The sequence below is a fragment of the Herpailurus yagouaroundi genome, unplaced genomic scaffold, assembly GCF_014898765.1.
Source record: "Herpailurus yagouaroundi ecotype Mexico unplaced genomic scaffold, PumYag 192, whole genome shotgun sequence".
Classification (NCBI taxonomy): domain Eukaryota; kingdom Metazoa; phylum Chordata; class Mammalia; order Carnivora; family Felidae; genus Herpailurus; species Herpailurus yagouaroundi.
The window spans coordinates 2266683-2278917 of NW_024412423.1; the positions used below are offsets into that span (position 1 = coordinate 2266683).

Below are 12235 nucleotides of genomic sequence, written 5' to 3' on the forward strand. Positions count from 1 at the left end.
CCCGGAACAAAGGCGGCGCCCCGGTCGGCCCGCGGCCGCACCTACCCCGCGTCCTCCTCGTTCTTGCTGGCGTTGATCTGGTCGCCCTCGGCGCCGTTCTGGTTGCCGGCCGGGGGCGCCGCGCTCCCGCCTCCGGCGCCCGCCGCGGCCCCGGTGCCCGCCCCCGCCGGCGACTCGCCTTCGGGGGCGGCCTCGTGTCCGTTCTCGGTGGCGCCCGTGGTCTCCATGGGCTGCTCCTCACCCGCTTCCGACATGCTAGGCCGGGGCGCGGCGGCTCCTGCAACGAGCGACCACGGGGCGTCAGGGCCGCGCGGCTCCCACCCAGCTCCCGCCCGCCGCCCGCGGGCCCGGCCGCTCACCTCGCGCCGATGACGCCGCGGGGCCCGCTCGTCCCCACCCGCAGGGAAGGCGCCGCGGGCTCGGCCGCGCTCACGCCCGCGCTGCCGGGCCTCGCCTCCGTCCGCCGACGGAGCTGCCGCGACCTCGCGTCCCACTCCTCCGCCGCGCCGCACGGAGACCACCGATCAACACAGCTCGCTCGGGCCCGCGCGGTGCCGCCGCCTGACAATGCCGACTCGTGGCGCTCTTTATAATGCCGGGGCCGGGCCCACCTCGCAACAAGGCGCATGTTCATTGGCTACGCCAGCCCGTCACTCAACCCCGCGCCGGCGTCCCATTGGCTTCAGCGGCGCGCGCACGCTAAATCCGGGCGGGCTTTTGTCCTCATTTTAGAACCCGCGCGAGCCAGGGCCTTGCGGAGGGTAGCCGCGGCGGAGCGGGACCACGGTCTTGTCCCGAGCGAACGGCCGCGCGAGCCCAGTGGCCGAGGGGCCCGAGACGGTCTCTTCTCTGTGAGGCTGCAGTCTCTTGCCCCAATGCGCCCCATCCCAGAACGGTAGCTTCGGCCACTCTTATTTTCCCAAAAGAGGAAACTGGTCTCTAGGAAGTCTCGCAAACCAAGGTCGCTTGGCTGGAAGTGGCAGAACTCGGGCTGCCGAGATGGGCCGCCCAGGGTTCCCCGAAGGCCTTCCGCCAGGGCTCGAAGGGATTGGGACGCAACTCGCCCTCCCCTTTGACCTTGGTGCCCTCACAGTCCCTTGCTCCCGCCCTTTCTGCCGCTTCCCCCAGTGGCAGAAGCGGACAGGGGGTGGAGCCCGCCGAGCGTCTCGTGCCAGTGGTGTTCGGGCAGGCAGGATGTGGCGGGAGAAACGTTGGGACCATGGTCTTCTCCAGTCTTATGTCGTCCGGCAGCACCTAGACGATAAGCGTTGTTTTTTATACTTTGTATTAAAATTTTTCACTTAGGTTAGTTCATTTATTTCTGCTGAAAAAAAATTTTAAAGTTATTTTGACAGCGAGCGAGCACAAGAAGGGGATGGACAGAAAGAGAGGGAGAGAGAATCCCAAGCAGGCTTCACGCTGTCAGCACAGAGCCCGAAGTCAGGCTTGAACTCACCAACCCTGTGATCATGACCTTTGCCAAAATCCGAAGTCAGATGCGCGACCAACTGAGCCACTGAGGTGCCCCTGAGATTTATTTTTAAGAGAAATATACCACTTCCCTGAAATCACGAAGTTGGAGGCCGGGAGGGATGGTTCTCTTTTTCCAATATACAAAACCCCTTAATTGGATATTCTTGACCACCAAACTTGAAAGGCCTGCGTGATTTCTGTTCATCATAATGGGTGACCAGGCCCCAAATGGACCAGTATTACAGCCTCTGCAGCCTGGGGATTGCCAAATGACAACAGAGCCCAAGAAGCTGACATTTCCTCCCTGAGTTTCTGCAGCCAGGCCCGGTGTGGTGAGCTGGGGGTTCTGTTTTCTTATCTAGTCTGCTAACAACCCTCTGGAAGGTGATACCATCACAAATTATATGGAAATCCAGAGCTGAGCTGTGGCCCAAAACTCACTCCCTTATCCAACCAGCCAGTGGAGATGCACTGAGAATGAAAAATGTGACAGTTTCCCATTGGGAAAAAATAATGGACTTCAGAACATCTGAAGATTTGGTCACCCAGCACTGGATTCCCCCAAGGTATCAACCAACTAGAGCAGCAGCCCCCACTGACCCCCCCCCCACCCATCCAGATGAGCAAATACCTTCTGGGTCACCCCAGGGCCCAGCTGACTGCTTCACTTTCTGGCTATGTTCCACAACTGGAATTCACATATCCCCGTAAAACTGTGGTCATGTCATTGAAATCTGATAGTAAGGCTTGCAAGAAGACCTTAACAAACTCCCCACCCGACCTCCACCCCAGCCTGTGCCCATCCACAGAAATAAGGGTCAGGGATGTGGCTCACAGGGGATGATGGACACAGCTGCCCCAACAGTGAGGATAATACAGGCAATGAAGTTCAAAGTCAAATAGTCTAAATGTAGCCACACAACGTAACTAATGATGAGGGCATACATTCACTTAATCTCCTGCTCTTGTCCACATGGATTCCTTTAGCACATCTTAGGAAACACTTTCCATGACATGTCAAGTCTGAGGATGACAACATTTGGACAGTGCTTCACAGTTTGCAAAATGCTTTCCCCGACATTGCTTTATTGGAGCTTCACAATAATTTTTGTGTGAGGGTATCTGTAATTTATACAACAAAACACGTGAAATTGCATCTAAAATTGTAGCCGCTGGGGCACCTGGGTGGCTCAGTCAGTAAAGCATCAGACTCTTGCTTTTGGCTCGGGTCATGATCTCACAGTTCGTGACTTCAACCCGGGCACTAGGCTCTGCACTGACAGAGCGGAGCCTGCTTGGGATTCTCTCTCTCCCTCTCTGCCCTTCCCTGGTGCTCATTTGCGCTCTCTCTGTCTCGCTCTCAAAATAAATAAATAAACTTTTTTTTTTACTTTAAAAAAAAGTTCAAAAAATAAAACAAATTAGATCTCATATCAGATTACATTTTTCTGAGGCTCAAATGAAGCAATGACTTAGAACTTATAAACTCTAAAGAAGTGCAGACAAGAGGGGGTCGGTCTCAGCACAGAATACTTTCAGGTTGCCTCCAAGGGTGTTTCTGACTGAGGCAGGGCACCTGACTTTTTGGAAGCAGCAGGAAGTCCCTTTGATCCAAGGATCCCACTCTTGTTATTGGGTCCCAGTTATAGACCCTGAGCAGAGGACATCTTTTTTTTTTTTTTTAATTTATTTTTTTATTTTACATCCAAGGTAGTTAGCATATAGTGCAACAATGATTTTGGGAGTAGATTCCTTAATGCCCCTTACCCATTTGGCCCATCCCCCCTCCCACAATGAGCAGAGGATATCTTTTATGTAATTGAGGTTCTCAAATCAGCAAGGAGCCCAGTTACCCCTGAAATTCCCTTAATAGGCCCATACAGTACAGCCTCCTGGCTTTGGGTATTCAGGCTGTCCGGCAATCTGTGTGTGTAAGAATATATACAGTAACTAACCTAGAACAGAGAGAACAGACTCAAAATGCATTTTGAAAGTTTTTAAAATTTCGGTTGATCCTTGAACAATGCAGGGGTGAGGGGTGCCGACCCCCTCCACAGTCAAAAATCTGCATGCAACTTTTGACTGTCCCCCAAACTGAACTCCTAATAGCCTACTGTTAACCAGAAGCCTTACCTATAATATAGCCAATTAACTCATACACTTTTTTAAAGTTTATTTTGAGAGAAAGAGACAGCACAAGCAGAGGAGGGGCAGAGAGGGAGGAAAAGAGAATCTCAAGGATGCTCCACACTGTCAGCACGGAGCCCAACGTGGAGCTCGAACTCACCAACCGTGTAATCATCACCTGAGCCGAAATCAAGAGTCGACCACTTAACCCACTGAGCCACTCAGGTGCCCCCAATTAACACATACTTTGTATGTTATGTGTATTACATGTTATATTCTTACAATTGAGTGAGCACCTACACAGAAAAACATTATTAGGAAAGTCATAAGGAAGAGATTACATTCACAGTACTGTACTGTATTTATCAAAAAAAAATAAATAAATAACTGCATATAAGTGGATCCACACTGTTCAAACCATGTTGTTCAAGGGTCGACTGTACATGATTTAATTTTTCTCACATTCTCCTTTTTTCTTTTTTCTTTTTTTCCTGTTTTTTCCTGGCAGGGGCTGCAAGGTAGAAGTTGCAGGAATTAGTTGCAACTGTGTGGTGGCTGATGTGGCCAGTCCATGCGACACTGCTCCATGGGCCACCCCCCTGCTGTACGGCTGAGGCTGGCTCCAGCTGGAGGAAACATTTTTTTTTAATGTTTATTTTTGAGAGAGAGAGAGAGAGAGAGAGAGAGAGACAGTGTGAGCAGGGGAAGGGCAGAGAGAGAAGGAGACACAATCCAAAGCAGGCTCCAGGCTCTGAGCTGTCAGCACAGAGCCCTATGGGGACCTCGAACCCACAAACTGTGAGATCATGACCTGAGCCCAAGTCAGACGCTTAACCATCTGAGCTGCCCAGGCGCCCCTGGAGGCTACTTTCTAAAATGCAAGTTGGATCTTCACTCCGCGTGGGAATGGGCTTCCCAGTGTCCTGAGGATGAAATCCTAACTCCAAATTCTGGTGAAAGAGAGAGAGAGAGTGGGGACTCACAGAAATCTGTGCTTCCCGCCAGCCTCCCTGGTTGTGTGGTCTGTGAGCAGACGGGTCACTTCCAGGCCTGGGCAGGTGAGACCAGGGGCCTCCCCCGGACCTAGCTTCCCCCAGGGACCATGCATTCTGCATAGCACGGCCACGTGATGGAGAAAAGCCACTCAACCTAAGACAGACTTGACGTGAGCAAGAAATGACACTGTACCGGGTCAAGCCGCTGAGATTTGGGCGTTCATCTCTGACTGCAGCCTAACCAACCCTGCCTGACCTTTCCACACAAGCCGAGAGGCCCGGCAGGAACCACCCCAGCAGCATCTCACGGCCACTCTCCACTCTAGCTCTGCTGAGTTAATTTCCTGAAACTCACATGCATCTTTCTGCCTCTGGAGGTGCCTTTGCACCTGCTGTTCCCTCTACCGGGGTACTCTTCCCCAAATCTCACCTAACTACTCTAAATATCTGTTGCAGGTTGAACTGTATCCCCCCAAAAGATAGGTTCAACGCTGCATGTGACCTGACTTGGAAACAGGGTCTCTGCAGATGCAGTCAAGTTAAGATGAGGTCAAACTGGCATAGGGTGGGCCCTTAATCCAGTGTGACTGGTGCCTTATGAGAAGAGAAGACACGCAGAGACAGAGACACAGAAGGAAAATATCATGTGAAGACAGAGGCAGAGGTTGGAGTGATGGGTCTGCAAACCAGGTGTCTTAGCTCGGGCTGCTATAACAAAATACCACAGGCTGGGTGGCTTGAACAGCAAATGTAAGTGTCACAGTTCTGGAGGCTGAGAGGCCAATGATCAAGGTGCTGGTGGATCTGGGGTTTGGTGAGGAGCCCCTTCCAAATTTGTAGATGGCTGTCTTCTCATGTTTTCACATGTCAGAAGCAAAGAGAGAAGCGAGCCCTCTCATGTCTCCTTATATGAGGGCACTAACCCCATTATGGGGGCCCTACCCTCATGACCACCACTAAACTGAATCACCTCCCAAAGGCTCCCCTTCCAAATACCATCACTGTGGGGATCGGGCTTTAACATATGAATGGAGGGGGAGAGAAATATTCAGTCCATAGCACAAAGGAACATGGAGTGCAGGACACATCAGAAGCTTGGAGAGAGGCATGTAACAGATTCTCTCCTAGGGCCTTCAGAGGGAGCACCACACTGCCAGCACCTTGACTTTGGACTTCAGCAGCCCTAGCTGACTGTTACATCCACAAGACTTCCACTTCCTCCAGGAAGTGCTCCGTCATGCCTCAAGGTGGGGCTCCTCTCAGAGCACAGACCACACCCTACTGACACTAAGCTCAATATGTCCTGCACCAGGTCTGTCTCCTGCACCCCAACACCTCCAGTGGGCACTCCAATACCTGCAGAATGAATAAATGATCTCTTAACCTGGGATTACAAACTGGTTCTCTGCAGGCCAAATCTGACTCCCTAGCATGCTTGCTTATTGTGAACATCTTACAGAATCATTTGCCAACATCTACGAAGTATGATTATTTCTACGAGATGTAGCATCTCTAGTTACTTTCGGAAAATAGTTGGATGAAGTCACACCGGGCCACAGTTGCACACGTCCACAATCAGCCTGAGCTGAGACTCACTGCCCCCTAGCAGGTGCTCTCCCACTGACCCCAGCACCCACCGGCTCCTAACATCTTATTCCTGGGCCCCCTAAAACCATTTTCATCGACTGAAAGCATCTGAGATGTCAGTCCCTAACTAGGCCTCCATGAAGCCTGGCTTCTTCATCTTTAAATTTTTTTTTGGAATGTCTATCTATTTTTGAAGGAGACAGAGGGACAGAGTGTGAGCAGGGGAGGAGCAGAGAGAGGGAGACACAGGATCCGAAGCAGGCTTCAGGATCTGAGCTGTCAGCACAGAGCCCGACATGGGGCTCAAACACACAAACCATGAGATCGTGACCTGAGCCAAAGTCGGTGGCTTAACTGAGTCACCCAGGCGACCCTCTTCATCTTGAAAACAGGGTGACTGGGGCACCTGGGTGGCTCAGTCGGTTAAGTGTCCAACTCTTGATCTTGGTTCAGGTCATGATCTCACAGTTTGTGAGATCAAGCCCCGAGTCGGGCTCTGCTTGTGATTCTCTCTCTCCCTCTCTCTCTGCCCCTCCCCACCAATAATTTTAAAGTTTAAATAACCTTTAAAAAATATATAAAAACTAAAGGAATAAATAAATAAAACAGGGATGATAACACTTTCCCCTGAAGAAGTCCTGCAGGTATCAGAGATAATGTCTGCCAAGTGTTTAGCCTAGTGCCTGGCAGGAAGTAGGTGTAAATGAGAGCAGCTCAGATTACTAGGGGTGCCTGGGTGGCTCAGTCAGTTAAGCGAATGACTCTTGATTTCGTCTCAGGTCATGATCTCACTGTGAGTTCGAGCCCCACATTGGGCTCTGCCCTGACAGTGCGGGGCATGCTTGGGGTTCTCTCCCTCCTCTCTCTCTGCCCCTACCCTGCTCATACTCTCTCTCTCCCTCAAAATAAATAAACTTAAATTTTTTTTTTAATTTTAAAAAAAGAACAACAACAACAGATCTAGGGGAAGATTCCTTCACCTGCTGAGTTCCCCTACTCTCTCTCAAGTCAGATCTTCCAGACTGGGAAGATCTGGAGCAGCTCTGCCAGCTGGCAGGATACCCCCTCCCAAGGGACACATTCTTACAACAACCACCCCCTGCACGGCTTGAGTCTTCAAAGGCAGCCTTGGCCCCCCAGAAGGCCAATCAGAAATTCCTGGGCCGCCCTTCTGGAATCAGGACTCAAAGGACTGTGTGGTTGACGCACAGATAGAACACCTTCCCTCCCCCGCACCCCGCCGCAGTGTCCTTGGGAGCTCCCCTGGGGATCTCCCATATAGGTAATATAGCACTCAAGAGAGGCCCAGCCTGGCTTCATGTCATGATCCCCTGAAAAGCTTGGAAACCAGATTCCCAAGCCCCCCGGACTGGACTGTTACTTTTATAAAGCAGTCTGGGCACCAGGCATCAGAAAGCCTACGAAACTGGGAAATGTCGGGTTGCCTGGGTGGCTCAGTCAGTTAAGTGTCCATCTTCGGCTCAGGTCATGATCTCACGGTTCGTGGGTTCGAGCCCCACATCAGGCTTTCTGTTGTCATCACAGAGCCTGTTTCAGATCCTCTGTCCCTGTCTCTCTCTGCCCCTCCCCTGCTCACACTTTCTCTCAAAAATAAATAAACATTAAAAAAGAAAAAAAAGAGGGGCGCCTGGGTGGCGCAGTCGGTTAAGCGGCCGACTTCAGCCAGGTCACGATCTCGCGGTCCGTGAGTTCGAGCCCCACGTCAGGCTCTGGGCTGATGGCTCAGAGCCTGGAGCCTGCTTCTGATTCTGTGTCTCCCTCTCTCTCTGCCCCTCCCCCGTTCATGCTCTGTCTCTCTCTGTCCCAAAAATAAATAAACGTTGAAAAAAAAATTAAAAAAAAAAAAAAGAAAAAAAAGAAAAAGAAAAGAAACTGGGAAATGCCCAGTTCCCCTGTGAGAGGCAGCATTGGAGGCTCTTTTATTTATGGTTTAGCACTGCCACTAAGTCAGTATGGCCTTGCGGGGGAGGGGGGACTCTCTCTTTGAGCCTCAGTTCTGGTTATGCAACAATTCACCTGTTCACTCATTTATTAACACCTGGGCTTCTGCTGCCATCAACACGCCCACGATACTCAGCACAGACCTGTTTCCTGAACTCCAAACCCTCAAGCATAAGTATCCCTCAACGTCCCTACTGAACTATCACCAAGGCGCCTCAAATCTCAGCATGTCCGAAACTGAACATACGACATTTCCCTGAGCCCAGATCCCTTTGCTCTGTTCTTGGCTACAGAGAAAGCCTCTCCCATCTAGCTACCTGTGCAGGCTGGGAACATGGGTGGGTCAGCCCTGATGCCCCTCTTTCCCTCACCTCCTCCTGTCCCATCTGCCATCTAGGCCCCAACATGCCTTTACTACTCTGTCAACAGTTCTCAGGTTGGCACTATAGGAGAGGCAGTCAGCATGAACGACACCACACTACCCAACAGATCTAAACAGCATGGAAGATTGTTTCTTTTTTCTTTAAAAAAAATTTTTTTAATGTTTATTTTTGAGAGAGAGACAGAGTGCGGGCAGAGAGAGAGGGAGGGAGACACAGAATCAGAAGCAGGCTCCTGGCTCTGAGCTGTCAGCAGAGAGCTTGAACTCACGAACCGTGAGATCATGACCTGAGCCAAAGTCAGATGCATAACCAACTGAGCCACCCAGGAGCCTCTGGGAGGTTGTTTCTCATAGATGAACAGTCCTGGGCTGGCTTTCAGGTCAGAGAAGTGGCTCTCCTCCACGTGGCATTTAAGGACACAGGCCCCTTCATCTTGGGCTGCCACCATCCCCTCACACCTTATCATGCGCGTGCAGCCCGCAGAAGGAAGCAAGGGGGAAGGACAGCACCTGTGTTAATGGTCCAGGCCTGGAAGTAGCACGCATCGCTTCTGCTCACCCTGCACCAGCTAGAACTGTCACGCCGACCTGCTGTGCCACAGGGGACACTGAGAAATGAGCTTAGCTACCCGCACATAAGGCAGGCAAGGACACACTGGGGCGCCCATCCTGCAGGACAGGCTCTTCAACAACTGCGTGTTAATGACAATGAAAGGAGACAGGAGAGGAAAGCTTTTTTTCAGTCAATCAGCTTTTTGGGAGACATCAGCAAGCACCTATCCTGGGGAACAAGCCGGCCTCCACCATTAGAAGGCACCCCCGGCCCTCTCCTGCTTCGGGATAGGAGTCTCCCTGCCACGTGGAGAGGCGAATGCTACACTGGGGAGGCACAGGAGGGCAGGACGTGTGGGAGGGACACATCCCTCCTGTAAGTCAGAGAGGTGGGTGGGAAGGACCAGGCTTCCCAAAGGGGGAGACACTGAACACTGAATGGGGGTTCTCCAGGCAGAGATGGTGGGAGACGAAGGCACGGAGACCCACTGAGCAAAGGCTCAGTGCTTGAGAGGGTGCAGAGTGTTCAAAGACTGCGGGTAGCCCCACATGACAGAAGGGAGTTGAGACCGTGCCGTCTGGCAGGGACTTTACGTGCGGCGACAAAGGGATCCGTTTATCCACAGGAAACAGGAAGTCAGTGATGGTGGCGATGGCACGAGCCCATGAAAGGAGGGGCGATGAGAGACATCAAGGAGGGTGAGTGGGCAGAACTTTGTGTCCGTGTGTAGTCACGACCCTGACTCCAGGCACAGGGCGGTGGGCAGCAAGGCTGGAAGGGTGGACCAGAACTTCCCGGGGGTGGGCTTTGAAAGCCCGGCCTGGCAGGGAAGGCGATGGGCAAATAAGGAGAAAGCACCCCACCAGAGGTGGCAGCCCCCTGGCTTCCTGGAGACACCTGCAGCTAACTGCACAAGCCAATTGCATCACAATGGCTAGCAAAGAATCAAGAGATGATCCATTTCACAGGTCCAGTCCAAGCATCTCATTGAGAGAGAAGAAAACTAAAAGGGCAGCGAAGAAAAGTGTCTCGGTCCATTTGAGCTGCTACAACAAAAAAACCCCCATAGACTGGGCTGCTTGTAAATGACAGAAATTTATTCCTCCCAGTTCTGGAGGCTGGGAAGTCCAAGATCAAGGCGCTGGCTGATTCAGTGTCCTGGCTCACAGATGGCTGTCTTCTCCGTGTCCTCATCTGCCCTGGTGGGCCCTGCTTCCAAATACCATCACGTTGGGGGTTAGGATTTCAACATATGAAGTGGGGCGGGCGGGGGGGAGGGGGGACACACACAAACATTCGGTCTCGGAGTAGAGTGTGGGAGGGGGTGACATGTCTGGTGGCACCAGGCCTGGGACCCAGGCCTCTCTGTGGACAGTGTCCACTCAGCACCCGGCGCTGCTCCGAGGCCCAGGCAGCTGGAGACAAGAGACAAGGGCACACTGAGGTTTCCGTCCTCCTAGGCCCAGTGAGCGCAGACAAGGACACAGAAGCTCCACCCCTCTCCTTCACCCAGAAACAGGAAGCCACAGGCGGGGACCCACTTCTTGGCACCTCCCTTTTCCCTCCACAGCAGAGGGCAAGGCAAAGCCCCCTCTCCTGGGCGTGGACAGTGGCACAGGGAGCCACAGCCCTGGCAGCAACATCTGTTCCCACCACAAGGCTGGAGCAGGCAGGTCTTCACCAGCCGGGCAGGGGCGGTCGGCAGCCGAGGAGGGAGGAATAGTCTCCAGTGTTCTTGGTGTGAATGCTACATCGTGACTTCCGGTTCCACATTTGGCCAGTGAACTGGCCAAGCCACCTCTCCAAGCAGGAGCCATGCTCCAGGCTCCAAACCGAAGACAAGCTCCTAGCGTGCAGAGGGGTCGAGGGATGGTTGCACCTCAGCAGACTCCTCGTCCCACAGTCACTCATGTGGCCAGCTGTTTGGTGGCCTTTTCCTTCTTGCCACCCGCCTTGCCCCACACTCTCATGGCTGCCCCCTCAAAGAGCTCAAGCCTCCTACTCCCTGAAACCCCCTCACCTCAAACCAAGTCCTGCAGAAGCCTCCTTGGTTTGATATACCCCTTTCACCCTGCCCTTCCACCACTCCTTAATGAAATCCGCTGTCCCCACACAGCCCAACTCTCCTGAAAGCCAGGCCACACCTCCTCCCACCTCCCTCAACACGAACGGAGGGGCCATCCACGTCCCCATAAATGCAAACACATGTATAACTGAACATTTTCCAACAGCCACATTAAAAGACTATGAGGGGCACCTGGGTGGCTCAGTTGGTTGAGTGTCCAACTTCAGCTCAAGTCATGATCTCGTGGTTTGTGGGTTCCAGCCCCGTGTGGGGCTCTGTACTGACAGCTCAGAGCCTGGAGCCTGTTTCAGATTCTGTGTTGCCCTCTCTCTCTGCCCCTCCCCCGCTCACACTTTGTGTGTGTGTGTCTCTCTCTCTAGAAAATAAACATTAAAATTTGTTTTAAATAATAAAAAAAGTAGATAATTCAGGATGCCTGGGTGGCTCTGTTGGTTGGGCATCTGGCTCTTTGTTTTGGCTTGGGTCATGGTCTTCCGGTTCATGGGATTGAGCCCAGTGTGGGGCTCTGCACTGACAGTGTGGAGCCTGCTTGGGATTCTCTCTCCCTCTCTCTCCTTCTTCCTTCTCTCTCTCTCAAAGTGAATAAATAAACTTTAAAAAATTAACTAATTAATTAAAATTTAAATTAAAAAAAGACTATGAGAGAATTAGAAAAAAAGGCAAAAGAAATACATTAAATTAATTTGAATATACTTTATTTAGACCACCAATCTATTCAAAACATTATCATTTCAACATGTAATCAACGTTAAAAAATTATTGAGGGGTGCCTGGGTGGCTCAGTCAGTTGAGCATCCGATTCTTGATTTCAGCTCAGGGCATGATTCCAGAGTTTGTGAGCTGGAGCTTCAAGTCAGGCTCTGTGCGAACAGTGCAAAGCCTGCTTGGGATTCTGTCTCTCCCTATCTTTCTGCCCCTCCTGCTCTCTCTCTCTCTCTCTCTCAAAATAAATAAATAAACTTAAAAAAAATATTACTGAGATGTTTTTCTTTTCTTTTTTTCCCCTTGGACATCTTTGAAATCCACATCTCCTCAATTCAGACTAGATACTTTCTTTCTTTTTTTTTTTT

General features: G+C 51.7%; 1 protein-coding gene and 1 long non-coding RNA gene across 3 annotated transcripts in view; one reads left to right on the forward strand and one right to left on the reverse strand.

The window, feature by feature from the left end:
• HNRNPAB (heterogeneous nuclear ribonucleoprotein A/B) overlaps positions 1-568 on the reverse strand; it is a 6495-nt gene extending 5927 nt beyond the window's left edge. The window contains exons 1-2 of one of the 2 annotated variants that reach the window (XM_040444245.1): positions 360-568; positions 46-277 (exon numbers count right to left, since the gene is read on the reverse strand). In XM_040444245.1, the coding sequence (XP_040300179.1) occupies positions 46-254 (209 nt within the window). In that variant the 5' untranslated portion in view covers positions 255-277; positions 360-568. The remainder of the gene's footprint in view (positions 1-45; positions 278-359) is intronic. The other variant, XM_040444246.1, reaches the window with a different exon arrangement.
• An 8960-nt stretch (positions 569-9528) lies between these two features.
• On the forward strand, positions 9529-10137 carry LOC121010541 (uncharacterized). The gene is made up of 2 exons (XR_005781220.1): positions 9529-9777; positions 10048-10137. It is a non-coding gene; the product is annotated as an uncharacterized LOC121010541 (long non-coding RNA).
• The last annotated feature ends 2098 nt before the right edge of the window (positions 10138-12235 follow it).